Source organism: Tenrec ecaudatus, chromosome 1 (assembly GCF_050624435.1).
Source record: "Tenrec ecaudatus isolate mTenEca1 chromosome 1, mTenEca1.hap1, whole genome shotgun sequence".
In the NCBI taxonomy this organism is placed as follows: Eukaryota; Metazoa; Chordata; class Mammalia; order Afrosoricida; family Tenrecidae; genus Tenrec; species Tenrec ecaudatus.
This window is the reverse complement of record NC_134530.1, coordinates 79,953,845-79,966,724: the sequence shown is the minus strand read 5'-3', so window position 1 is coordinate 79,966,724 and position 12,880 is coordinate 79,953,845. Positions and strand designations below refer to the sequence as shown.

The 12,880-nt window shown below is 56.8% G+C and overlaps 1 protein-coding gene across 4 annotated transcripts in view; it reads right to left on the bottom strand.

Moving 5' to 3' along the window:
* The window catches only part of ACOT11 (acyl-CoA thioesterase 11), a 60,279-nt gene that overhangs the window by 13,516 nt on the left and 33,883 nt on the right, over positions 1 to 12,880 (bottom strand). For all 4 annotated transcript variants that reach the window (XM_075556624.1, XM_075556634.1, XM_075556643.1 and 1 more), the window contains exons 3-8: positions 11,696 to 11,765; positions 5,474 to 5,534; positions 4,105 to 4,203; positions 3,539 to 3,674; positions 1,337 to 1,493; positions 235 to 354 (exon numbers count right to left, since the gene is read on the bottom strand). In XM_075556624.1, the coding sequence (XP_075412739.1) occupies positions 235 to 354; positions 1,337 to 1,493; positions 3,539 to 3,674; positions 4,105 to 4,203; positions 5,474 to 5,534; positions 11,696 to 11,765 (643 nt within the window). The remainder of the gene's footprint in view (positions 1 to 234; positions 355 to 1,336; positions 1,494 to 3,538; positions 3,675 to 4,104; positions 4,204 to 5,473; positions 5,535 to 11,695; positions 11,766 to 12,880) is intronic.

Here is a 12,880-nt window from a genome sequence, read left to right as displayed (position 1 = left end):
CAGGTGGGGGCCCTGGGATCTGAGCACCTTCAGTGCCCCAGGCAGGAGAGAGAGAGGCCCTCGTGGGCACGCTGTCGCCCCAGGCAGCCCAGGGGCTGGGGAAGCACAGAGCAGGGCTACCAGCCCAGCCCAAATCTCCATGAGGCTGAGGGCAGGCAGGAGCTCAGCCCTGGTCTGTAGGGTCAGGGTTCCCAGTGGGTACAAGACAAAGCACCCCCCAGCCCTGCCTCTCACCTGTGCTTGAAGGCGTTGTTCACGATGGCCTTGAGCACCAGCCGGTCCCCAACCTGGGACGGGCCCCGGAAGTGGAACATCTCAATGGCCTTCAGCGTAGGGTGGGCACGGCACAGGCGGCTGGAGGAAGGCCCCCAGTGATTTAGCCACTGGGTCAGACCTGCTCCCACCCCAAGGCCCGACCTTCTGCCCACCCATCCCACCCAACCCAGGGGCACTTCTGCCCAGAGGAGCAGAACCCATGGCCCATTTGCCCCACCCTGCAGTCCATGAGCACGGGCAGGAGGGAGCTCGGGTGGAGGGACGGAGCAAAGCCAGGGGTGGGCCTCCCCATCCCCTTTTCCCTCCTCAGCACAAGGCTTTATCTCTGGAAGGACACCCGCCCCCAACTCAAACTGTGTCCCTCCTCCAGGAAGTCCTCCCTGGCCACCTGGGCTCACTCCTCATCTGAGATCTGAGGGCACTCACAGCTGGGGGCTGCCTGGGATCCCCCACCCCAACCCCCAGGCCAGCCTCCACACAGGGCCAACTTCCCTAGCCACCAAAGGAGGACCGGCCCCGGTCAGGGAGGCATGAGGACGATGACCAGTAAATGAAAGTCGAAACTATGAAAACACTAAACACGGTGTTTAGGGTCAAACAAGCCCTGGAGACGCACAGAAGGCTAAGGAAGGAAAGTGCGGTTTTCGCCCCCCAAAGAAGGACCATCAGGGGAGGTGGGAAGGGTTTTTGCAGGAGCAAGAGGGGAGGGGGTGTTACAGAGGGACACTGATTGTTTAGACCGGAGCAGAGGCTGAAAGTGCCCAGGCCCAGGGACGACGACAGGCGTGGGGGTTGGCCTACAGCCTAGTCTGAGGGGAGTCTAAGGCAGAAGGAAGAGAGGGCAGGCCGGCAAGGCCAAGGGGAGGCCAAGGGCTTGGCCTTCACCAGGCAGGCTGTGGAGGACAGACAGGTTGGCCCACCAGGCTCGCAGGGTCTGAAAGCCCTGGGTCACCCCAGCAGAACAGGCAAGATGTCGAAGCACCAAGCTGGGGTTTCTCCCAGAGGTCACAGGCAAAGGGCAAGGGGGAGGGGAAGCAGACACAGGGCACTCTCCCCACACCTGGCTGCAATGGTGGCCACGGTCTCCATCCAGGCCATGATCTGGCCCCCGAAGGTGTTGCCCTGGTGATTGGCGTGTGGGGGCAGGACCAGCTCCACGCTCTCCACTCGGGTCTTCTCGGCCGGCACCATGTTGCTGCAGTCTCGGCTCTCCAGATCTGACCAGGGAAGGGGGGCCTGTGAGAAGGTCCCTACCTCTCACCCGCGTCCTTCCATTGATAGCACTGAGGAGCCCTGGTGGGCTGGGCATTGGGCTGCCGACCACAAGGTCAGTGGTTCAAGCCCACCGGCTGCTCCACAGGAAGAAAAAAAAAGCAAAGAGCAGACTGTCTCCTCCCATAAAGGTTTACCATCTCAGGGACCCTAAGGGCAGTTCTTCTTGGCCTATAGGGTTGTGACCATCAGACCCACTTGATAGCTGGGGTTTGGTTGGGGGCGGAGTTGTCATGAGTCACAGACTGACTCAGTGGCCCGCTACCAAGAGGTGTGCCCCAGCTCAACGAAATGTGCAGTGGGGGCAAAGGTGGTGCCAACCCGGTCCTGGGAGGGCTGTTGGAAGAGGAACTGAGATCACAGTCACAAATGCAGGAGACATCTGCCTTGATGCTGCCCTGCCCCTGGGGACAGTGGCATGAGAATGTCCTCAGAGGGGCAGGCACCAATGCCCCGACCCCATCCTGCCATCTTCTAGGGCAGTTTGGTTGCCAGGAGGGCCCATCGCAGGGGGAGTAATATCACTTGGCTTTCGAGCCACTTGGAGATGCCCTAGGAGGGAAGGAAGCCTGAGGACAGTCTGAGCCAAGACCTGCATCCAGAGAGAAGTGAAGCCTTTGGCTTAGCTGGACTTGTGGGCAGCACAGCGAGGCAGAGTGGTCAGCGGTGCCCGGCTGAGACAGCAGGGAGCTGCAGGGGGCTGTGAGCAGAGGGTGACCAGGAGGCTGCTGGGGAATGGATGGAGCACGGGGGAAGGCGAGTTCCTTCCTTGGGGAGGGCGGGGAGAGCTGGGCAGCCGACCAGGCCCTCTCAACCCAGCATGACCACACACATGGGTTCAGGGGGCCTCGGGCCACTTCACTGGGGTCCACCGGCCCTCTTCCCACTCTGGGAAGCCAAGCTACTTTAAAAGGTCTGAAAACCACTTCCTGGCTGTTCCAGAAAAGGGGGCCCACACACTGACACTCTGGGGACCGTTCCAGAAGCCCAGAGTCTCTCCTCTGGGCCTTCCCCCACTGTGCCTCGTCAGGCACGCGCTTCCCCACCTGTCTGAGCCTGACCCACTCCCAAGCAGACTTGGGGGACAATCTCACAGGGAACAATCGCCAGGGTCTATTTTAAGGGGGGGGGGTCAAGAGATGGGGCAGTGTATCATGGTATGCTCCCTTGTTGGTCGGTGAAAAGAGAAGTCTGAGCTATTTAAAACCCAGCAATACGAAGCAAAGGTCACCAATGACTCAAGAGCAAAGACAGGGAAAGTTGAGGGCTGGAGGGGGACACACTGAACGCCTCGGGGAGAGGAAAGGGCATGTGGACCCGGGGCGATGGACGGAATTCATACGTGATGGGCCCTGCGGGCGGGTGAGAGTTTCCCCCAAACACAAGGACGTGTTTGGTTTAGAGAGAGAGAAACAAGCTCATCTCAAACAAAGTAAATAAATAATATGCTATGATTCTTCAAGAGAGAGAGTGGGGAGGGGGGCTGAGGACCCCCGCTGGTGCGGCGGTTTAAGCACTCGACTGAAAATGGAAGGGTCACCTGTCCAAACCCACCAGCGGCTCCGGGGGCAGGGGGGGGGGGGAAGACCCACAGGCATTCTGCTCCCAACGGAGGGCAGCAAGGAAACCCTACATCCTCATCTGTCCCAAAGTCACAGTCGCCGTGGGGGCACACAGCAACAACCAAATAATACGTGCCGATGCTTGGGAGGCTGAGGAAGCTTCTGGAAAGAAGCCCCAAGCAGGTTAACTGTCATCGTCTCTGAGGAGCGGGCGGGGGTTCCAGAGGAGGCACTCTTGCTGGGTCGACTCAACTCTACCCCGCCCCCCAGTGCTGTGGCTCCCAGCACCCCAGCCATGTGTGTGCTGTCCACTGTCCATGCTGCTCCCCTTACCTAGACGCCCCCCTCCCCTTGCCCTGCGAGGAACCCAAGTGGAGGGGCGTGCAGGATGCCGACTGCCCTCCCTCAGGCAGGCCTGCACTGCTCACCGTCCTGAATGGGGAAGCTGGCCAGCAGGTCCTTGATGGTATCCGTGTAGACGAGCCGCATGCGCCGGCGCTCGGCCGCCACGCTGTGCTCCGTCTTCTCCTCCTCCGTGTGAGGGACGGTCTGCTTCAGCTTCACCTGCAGCCAACCCACAGGGTGGCGGGCGGGCAGGGCTCAGGACTGCCGTCCCGAGAGGGCTCAGGGCCTGTCCCCACCTGGAGCTGCTGGTGGGTCCTCGGTCTTCTCCTCCCCCTCTATCCCACTCCCCTGCCTCCTGCTGGCCTGATCCTTCCCGCTCCTCCTTCAGCTGCCCCAGCTGCCTGGGTAAAGACACAGAGGACGGGGGCGCCTGAAGAAGCCCAAAACAGCAGGTGGGGTAAAGGAGAGAAGGGAGGATGCTGGGGCAGGTGGCAGTGGGTGGCCTTCCTCTGGGGACTGGGGATTCCTGGCTGCAATCTCTCCTCAAGCTTGTGCTGGTACCTCTGCTCCCACCCCCTGGTCCAGGCCCTCTCTCTCAGTGCAAGGACCGGTGGCCAAGACGCACCCAGCAGCCAAGTGCCACGCTTACCTTGGAGAGCTCCCGGTGGGCCACAAAGGTGGCCAGGGCCTTGCACACGGACCACTGCTTCTCAGAGCACAGGTCCTCAGAGGTCACCTGGATGCCCACCTGAAGGGGATGGGGCCCGGTGCGTGAGAAGCCAGGCTCAGGAGGGGCAGGACCCCAGGATTTCTGTCTCAACTGTGGAGGCTAAGCGATTCAGGGCAGGGTCTGGTACTGCCTACCAACTCTTCGGGAAACCTTGGATCAGTCACTTGACTTCTCTGGGCCTCAGCCTCCTCATCTGTAAAATGGGGCCACCTTGTCCACCCACACAGATATCTACTGAGAGGCTAGATAGGACGACGTGTCTAGGAGATGGCTTTTCAAGTAGGCAGATGAGTGGCCACCGAGTCAATCCCCCTTCCTGGAGGGCCCTGTGTTTCAGAGAAGAACCAGGTTGGTGCGCACTCACCGTGAGCTGCCAGCACCTTCTTCCAAGGTGCCTTTGGGTGAATTTGAACGCCCAACCTTTCAGTTGGTCATTAAATGCTTAGCTGTTTGCACTGACCAAACCAAAAGCCCCGACTCACTGCCATCAAGTCGCTGCCACCCTACAGCGATCTGACCTTTCAGGGCAGAACTGCCCCTGTGAGTCTCGGAGACAGGCACTGTTGACTGCAATGGAAAGCCCCGTTTTTCTCTCCTGGAGCAGCTGGTGGGTTTGAACTGCTGACCTTGACGTTAGCAGGCCAACACATAACCTCTCCGTGACCTGGGCTCCCTTGCACCTTACAGGGACACCCACACAGGTAGCGTGATATTAGCTACAGTAAAAGGATGGGTCCTTCCCACCACCGGGGCCGTAGGCAGGGATCTGCGATCCTCAGGAGGCCCCGGCCACCTGGCTGGGTCAAGTTACTGGAGCCTGCAGTCCCCGAGAGGCTCAGCCCATGATCACAGAGCCCTGTGCATCCTCACGGAATCCTCCCGCTACACCTGCAGCAAGCCCGCATTGCGGACATCACTTCCCCACTTTACAGATCAGGAAACAAGAGGCAGCGGAGGCCGGATCCTCGCCCACTCCTGAGACTACCTGGTTGCCAAAAAGTCGGGGCTGGGGCCTTGGGAATGTCTGGAATCTGGAATCTGGATGCCTGGTTCCACATTGGAACATAGGTGACTTAGTGGCCTGAGGTGAGCCCTTTCCCCTCTCTGGGCCTCAGCTTCCTGATCTGTGTTATTGGGTGCTGGACAGGATGGCCCTTCGGATCCTGCAGCCCCTGTCGGTCATTTCCGAACTCAGCCTCCTTCACTTGGGCCCTGGAGCCGGGGAGCTCTGGCTGGAGAAGCGGCAGAGTCCAGCATGCGCATGCACCCACAGCAGTGTCCCACACACCTCCATGCTGGAGTTGAAGGCCCGGTTCACCTTGGCCTTGATGTTCACCACTTGTCCAACACTGGGGAGAGAAAAGCAGGAAGTGAGCCTTCCTTCCGGAGGGCCCAGACTCACCCGCAATGCCGCCAGCGCGGAGGGAGTCCTCAGCCAGCCAGCAGGGGCGCTGGCACCTCGCACTGCGGGTGGGGAAACAGGCCGAGCAGGTGGCCTGGTTCCTTTCACATCGCATCCCTCCACCCCATTCCTCCGTGCCGTTTCTCACTGCGCTTGGCTCAGTGGTCACCTCCTCGGGGAAGTCCTCCCTGCCTGGGTCAGATCCTAACCAGTGCTCTGAAAACCCCATAGTGCCCACCCCATTGCTCTTCTCCCAGCAGCCAGGCCTCTGCTCCCACCCCCACCCCCACGGCCCCTAAGCGCCTCAGGGACACGGGTGGCTTCTGTTTGCTCACCACTGTCCGTCAAGGCCAAAGACATGCCCAGGCAGGTCCTCCACAAACAGCGGCTGATGGACTTCATGACATGCACATCTAGCAAACAACCAAATCCACTGGCCTCCAGTCCATTCTGCCTCGCTGCAGCCCTCTGGGACCAGGTAGAACCGCCCCGTGGCTTTCCGAGGCTGTAACTCTCCATGGGAGTAGAAAGCCTCATCTTTCTCTGGTGGTGTTGAACTGCTAACCTTGAGGGTAGCAGCCCAACTTGTAACCCAGGGCACTCGTAGAGCCATGCCTTCCAAGAAGGTGAAGATGGAGGTGGAGATATTTAAAGGGCACCTACTACATATCAGGCACGGTGCACAATTGTGAAATTACAAACTTAGCAGGTGGGTTAGAGGTGGTTTAAGTACCAGAGAGGCTAAGCCATTTGCCAAAGGCCACCCAGCAAACAGTAGCAGAGCCTGGGCTGTAGACCAAGTCTGTCGGCAGCACCAGGTCCAGTCCTTAGACTGCAGTTGTCCCTCTGGAAAGGCTGCCAAGGTCAAGTGAAGGCCAGATGATCCTGGGAGCCAGCTAGCCTGCCTTGTGCCTGACAAAGCAGCAAGGGCCCAGCCCGCGGGAGCTGGCCTCCAGTCACCATCCTGTGACCTGAGGCCATTCCTCCCTCCGCTCTGGGCCCTGGCTCATAAACATGGGGACGCGGAGCTGGCTCCTTCTTCAAACAACAAAATGTTCTCGGAAAAGAAAGATAACGTAGAAACCAGGGCAGGAAGCCAAGGGGACAGCACAGCTGGCAGAGCCTGTTAGGCTGAAGGTCTAGTTCACCTTGGCCTTGATCAGAAAGCCAGAGAGGTATCCTTGCCCTTCCTTAAACCTGGGAAAGGTCTCTTCCAGGGCCAGTGGTCAATGCACAGCCCTGGGTTCCAGTCAAGCTCCACTTTGACTTCAGTACTAGAAAGCTGTGTGACCTTGGGTGAGTCACTTGGCCTCTCTGAGTCAATTTCGTTCTGGTAAGTAGGGAGACTGCTTGACTACTCCTTGTGGTCCTGCGGATCGAGTGAGAGAACATGTGTGCAGCTGGGAGCCAGGCCTGAGGCGCAGCAGGAGTACATGAACACCAGCCGGCCTCTGCTGGGGACTTGCTCCTTTCTGATCCTTTCCGCAGGAGCCCCAATGGTCCGGGAGGGGACCCCCACCTTCAGGAGATGCATGCAGACGCGTCGAGGGATGAGGATCGTGATGTCTGCAACCCTTATGCTGCTCGGGGTGGAAGCAGCTCTATATATTTATTTATCCCTAGATGAAGGACCGCTCTAAAGCATAATGTTACTTTCAGGACTAAGGTGCACCTGCCCCAAGCGATGGTATTTTCGGTCACCTCATACACGTGGGAAGTTGGGCGATGACTCAGGGAGACCTAAGAGGAATTGAAGTATCTGACTTATGGGGCTGGAGACGAATATTGACAGTACCACGGACGCCCAAAGGTCAAACAGATCTGCCTTGGAAGCAGAACGGTCCGATGCTCCTTGGAGGCGAGGCTGGCGAGACTTCATCTCGCACACTTTGGACGTGCTGTCAGGAGAGCTTGGGCTCGGCAGGGGCAGACCCTCCCGGTGGCTGCAACAACAGGCTCAAGCCCGGGAGCGACTGTAAGGACGGTGCAGGGTCCGCAGGGTCTCCCTCTGGGCCGCAGCACCCAACACTAGCAGCAGCAACGTCACCATGGTGATTCATGGCCATTGTTGGTAGGCGGGGTCATAATGGCTCCAGGTGACAGAACAGACACCCCCCCACCCCCCGGAGTTTTCTAGGCGAATCGCCTGCTCTTTTCTCGACTAGAACTGCCGATGAGGTCACACCACCAATGTCCTGGCTACCAGGCCAGCGCTTCCTCACAGCTGAAGCAAATGCAGGACCCGGTTAATGACTGGATTCAGTGGGGGTGGTCATTGCACTATTCCGGTTTTTCTATATATTTGAAAGGACGCATGACAAGAAGTGAGGAAACCCACTTCTATGATCCTGCAAATAGAAATAAGAGCCTTCTTTCCAAGGGCATTTAAAACTAATAAAGGAGTTTATCTGCTATTCTTCCTCCTCCCTGGGCGCTATCTATTCGGACTTCCCAGTTCCTCTTCCTGCCTCACCATCCCTCTCTGTCCCTCAGCCATCCCACTGCCTCCTTCTCCACGGTCACTGCCAGGCTCCTCAGCCTCGTCACCCCCCACCCAGGAGTCCCCAGCGCCCTTCCAAGTGCCCTGCACACCTGAGACAGGCAGCTCCACAAACCCGATGCTGAACCCAGTCCAAGCCCTCGCCCGGGGGGGCGACTTCTCCCTTACCGAGCAGTGGGGCGCCTTGAGTGACACCACAGCAATGCCAACAGCAAAACCCAGATGATGGAAACCCTAAGGGGCAAATGACCAAGCTTCCTCAATGCAGTCAAGGCTTACTCCGGAGCCAGAGAAAGACATAGGGGTGGAAGAAGGGGAGCCTGGCGGGGTTTTAAAAGAGAGATTAATCAATTGCAGTCTTGTTTGTATCCTACTTTGTAAAAGATGGAGAGAGAGAGAGAGAGAGAGAGAGAGAGAGAGAGAGAGAGAGAGAGAGAGAGAGAGAGATTGTAAGAGGAAACAGATTCCTGAGCAAAAGGGAATAAAGCCAAAGAATCAAAGAAGAAACTAGTGTGCGGGCTAACAGCCCACGTGAACCACAGCCTCTTCTAACCTGAGACCAGAAAAACCAGATGGTGCCCAGCCACCAGTACCCACTCTTCTATCAAGGGACACACTAGAAGGTCCCAGACAGAATGGGAGAAAAATGTAGAACAAAATTGAAATGCCTTAAAATAGGTGACAGCTACTGGCCCAACAGAGACTAGAAGAGCCCTTGAGATTATCACCTTAAGAGACTCTGAACTTGACTCTGAAGCCACTGCCAGACGTCACTTTTCAGGCAAATAATAGATTGGCTTATAAAATAAACACGATCGCCCAAGAGTGCTGTGCTCCCTGCACGAGACCAAATGGCCCACGCTGACCCAAAAGCAACGATGAGAAGAAGTTCCGAGAGGGAGGGCAGCCAGAGCAGTGCACATACAACACGCAGAGCAGAGACGATGGGAATTCGGACACCTTGTAAAAGTTTTCATCTGTGTCATGGAACAAGTTACACACAAAAAATTTAAAAATGGGAACATAATTGGCTGTGTAAACTTTCACCTAAAGCACAATAAAATATCTCTAAAGGCATAAATAATCCCTTTATACACAGCGGGGAACCTTCATGAGGCAGGTGTGGGCATTAGAATATGGACTGGATATTTGATTTAGTGAGGAATTAATTTTTCTTAGATATGGTCATACTGTTGAACTGTTGCTTTTAAAGAGTCCTTACCTCTTAGAGATATGTTTTAAGTGGCAAAACCAACACAGACAAACCAAAAATTTTCCCTACTTCCTTCTGGTACAGGCAGGCCTTCCTGGCCACAGGCCAAGTTCCAGGGCCTTGCCCCTTCCCAGAATCCTCTGTGGCTCTCCCCTGTGTCTCTTCCCAGACTCACCTTCACCCTACTGGGTCCTGGGCAGGTCCATCCATTATGCACACCCCAACTCTTCTTCAAGTGCCACAACCCATGCTGGCCACGGGGACGCAGAGCTGGCCAGACAGAGCTCAGAGGAGCCCCCAGAGAGTGCTGACGGGACCAGGCCTGAGCACATGCCTCCTCCAGGCAGCCTCCCTTGGCTCCTCGCTGTACCACTCACCTCCAGACGTACCAGAGAGACAGAGCAAAGGCTCCACGGTCGGCTGCCTGCTTGGTAGTCTATGCTGAATTCTCTACCTATTAGCTATCTGACCTTGAGCTAGCTGCTTCATGCCCCTGTGCCTCTGTTTCCTCATCTGTAAAACAGCCATAACCTTATAAGGTTGTTCTGAAGACTGAGTAATTTAACAGATTTAGAAATTAATTATAGTGGGGGCCCCAAGACTGTGGCCCTTAGTCACCCTTCAGGTCTAGGACTCAGCTTTCCCCCAAACAGCAGACAGGTCTAGAAGGTGGACCAGGACACGACAGAGATTGGCACTTCTCAGAACGAGTAACCGTTTGAGATCAAAACCAAACTCACAGCCATCGAGTCGACTCCGACTCAGAGAGGCCTGGTAGCACAGGTAGAACTGTCCCCTGCGAGTTTCCAACACTGACTGTCCCCGTCTTTCTCCGGCCCGTGAATCGGCCGCTGGTTTCAAACTGAGGACCTCGTAGATGGCAGTCCACCATGGACTGAAATCAAAGAGCAGCATTTGGCCCAGGACAAAGTTCAGAGGTCGGGCAGGGGGAGGAAGGAAGGGAGAGAAAACGGGAGGCACAGGAAAGAAGGGGGTGAGTGATGTTACGTTGGGGGGGTTGCAGTCAATGACATGAAACAAACGCGTGCCTGCACGGTCCGACAGAACATGGATCTGCCCTGTCAACCTTCCCTCGGCTCACCCTGGCTCCTCGTGACAAATGCACCGCGCTGACGTAAGCGGGTCACAATAGGGGCCCCGGTGGACCGCACATGAGACTGTGGGATCCCCACAACCTTGCGGTAAGCCTAACGACCATCCTAAAGTCAAACGTTTCTCTAGCAAGAGAGTGCGACAACTGCACTCACGGGCAGGGCTCATTCTTAGACAGGCCTTCGCTCTGAGTGGAAACTTCCCACGCTGGGCGCCCAGCAGACTGGGAGCTCCTGGGGAACAAGCTAGAATCAGCTAACCTTGTGTACCCCCCCACCCCGCCCCCACAAAGCCTGGTCCTGAGGAGCTGCTCAGCTACTATTAGCTAAGAGTCCTGATGTGAGCTGTGTGCCTGAGCACGGAATGAAGGAATAAATGGATGCAGGGGCTGGCCACGCTTTCTCCTTCGCTGTGGCACAATGGGTAGCAGTTGTCCTGAATAAGTCTTTGACACTTGGTGTCCTTTAGGAGCCTGCCTGGAGCCCCCTCAGCGTGTCGTGTCGGGGTGAGGGTTTCACATGCTCCTTGAGTCTGGGATTGGGCTGATGAACATCGAACTAGGCAGACAAAGAAAGCTCAGCCCCTTGTAATAAAGAAACTACCCAGTACAGTCATTAAAAAGAAAAAAGCTTACTTTGCAAGGTAGTGAGTTCCTCTTCCTGGCGGCATGTAAGCAACATTTCAATGGCCCAAGCTTCTAGCTCAGGTTTTGCCCAAGATCCTCCTCTACGGGCCTTCCTACCACCCAGGGAGCTACAGAGAATGATCCAGGTTGGATAAATCCCTTCCATTTTGCAGGTAAGAAAATTAAGGCCCAGGGAGGGAAGCTGATAGTCATGTATCACACTGTGCCAATGTCTCAACAACTGCCATCGAGTCGACGCTGACCTATAGTGATCCTACGGGACCGGGTGGAACTGTCCATGTGCGTGTCTGAGACCGTGACTCTTTATAGGAGTAGACAGCCTCGTCTTTCTCCCAAGGAGCAACTGATGGTTTCAAACTGCTAGCCTTGCAGTTAGCAGTCCAAGATGTAGCCAGGGCTCCTGGTCTGAACAACAACCAACTCCAAATCTAAAACCCCTTCCTTGGCCCAGCAAGACCAGCCGCAGGTCAGCGCCTAGCCCACTGCTGTCCCAGCCCCCAGAGGCTGCCCCAACTCCATAGGCCCTGGGTCAGTCCAGCCAGGTTCTGGTTAGCACAGAAGCTGACCACATGTGGGGATGGACAAGCAGACCCCAGGCTTGGTGGGATGACCAGGGGGGTTCATGAAGCCACTTACCTAATGGTGTGCTCAAAATAGATGTCGTCCATGGAGGCCGTGACGCAGGGGCAGCCCGCGTGCCTCTCCGCTGCCACCAGGAGGGGGAGAAAGTCACACGTTAGTAACCTACCTGGAGATGCTTCTCTGACCACAGGAACCTCGGCTGCCGCACCCGGACCCTATTCACAATCTGGGGTTTGTCTGCCTGGTGGGCTCTGTGCCACTGGACCATAAGCCACATGAAGCCAAGGACTACTGCCTTTCCTGGTCACTGCTGTACCTGGTCCTTGGAACAGTGACCACCCAGAGTTGACAGTAAGTATCTGCTGGCTGGCTGGATGCATGGATAGTCACACCATTCTGTCTCCCACCTGCACCTCTGCACCCCTGGTTAGGGATACCCTCCTTGCTTCCACTATCCATGGTGGACGCCGAGGGACACCAGCAGGGGACTCTCCCATGCGCGATCCACTCAGGTGTCTCAGTCCCAATGGGGGCCCTCCTCTGCCCCCAGCCAGGTCAGAGACTAGAGTCCCTGCCTCCTTCTCCAGCCCCCATCACAGTGCAGGGGACAGGCATGTCACTTGTCCACCCCCCGCCCACCAGTTGGGGGGGTAGAGAACGTCACGGCTTCGATCCACTGCAACTTAAGAAGCCAGAAAGGCAGACAGGGACAGGATCAAGCCCATCCTGAAGTTGTACTCATGTACAGGCCCCAAGAGCTATGGGGGGCGGGGAGAGGGGGCCGGCCTGAGCGGAGCACTGAAATTGGGGAGGCGGGCAGCATGAGCAAAGGTAGGAACAGTGTGACTCTGGGGACAACAGAGACCACCTTGAAAACAGTGGCCTCTCCTCTGGGCCTCTGGAGTCCTGCTGGTGCAGTGGTTAAGGCGTGGCTGCTAACCCAAAGGGCATCAGTTCAAAGCCAACCAGCAGCTCTGTGGGAGGAAGCAGCAGCAACCTGCTCCCATACAGATCCCCTAAGCCCACCGTCGAGTCAGTTCCAACTCAGTGACCTCATTGGACAGCGTAGAGCTGCCCCTTTGGGTTTCCAAGGTTGTAAATCTACGGTATGGAGCCAGCCAGCCTCACCTTTCTCCCACAGAGCATCTCATGGAGTTGAACGGCTGACCTTGCAATCAGTGGTCCAACTCAGGACCCACTAACCCACCAAACCCAAAACCAAACTCACGGCCATTGAGT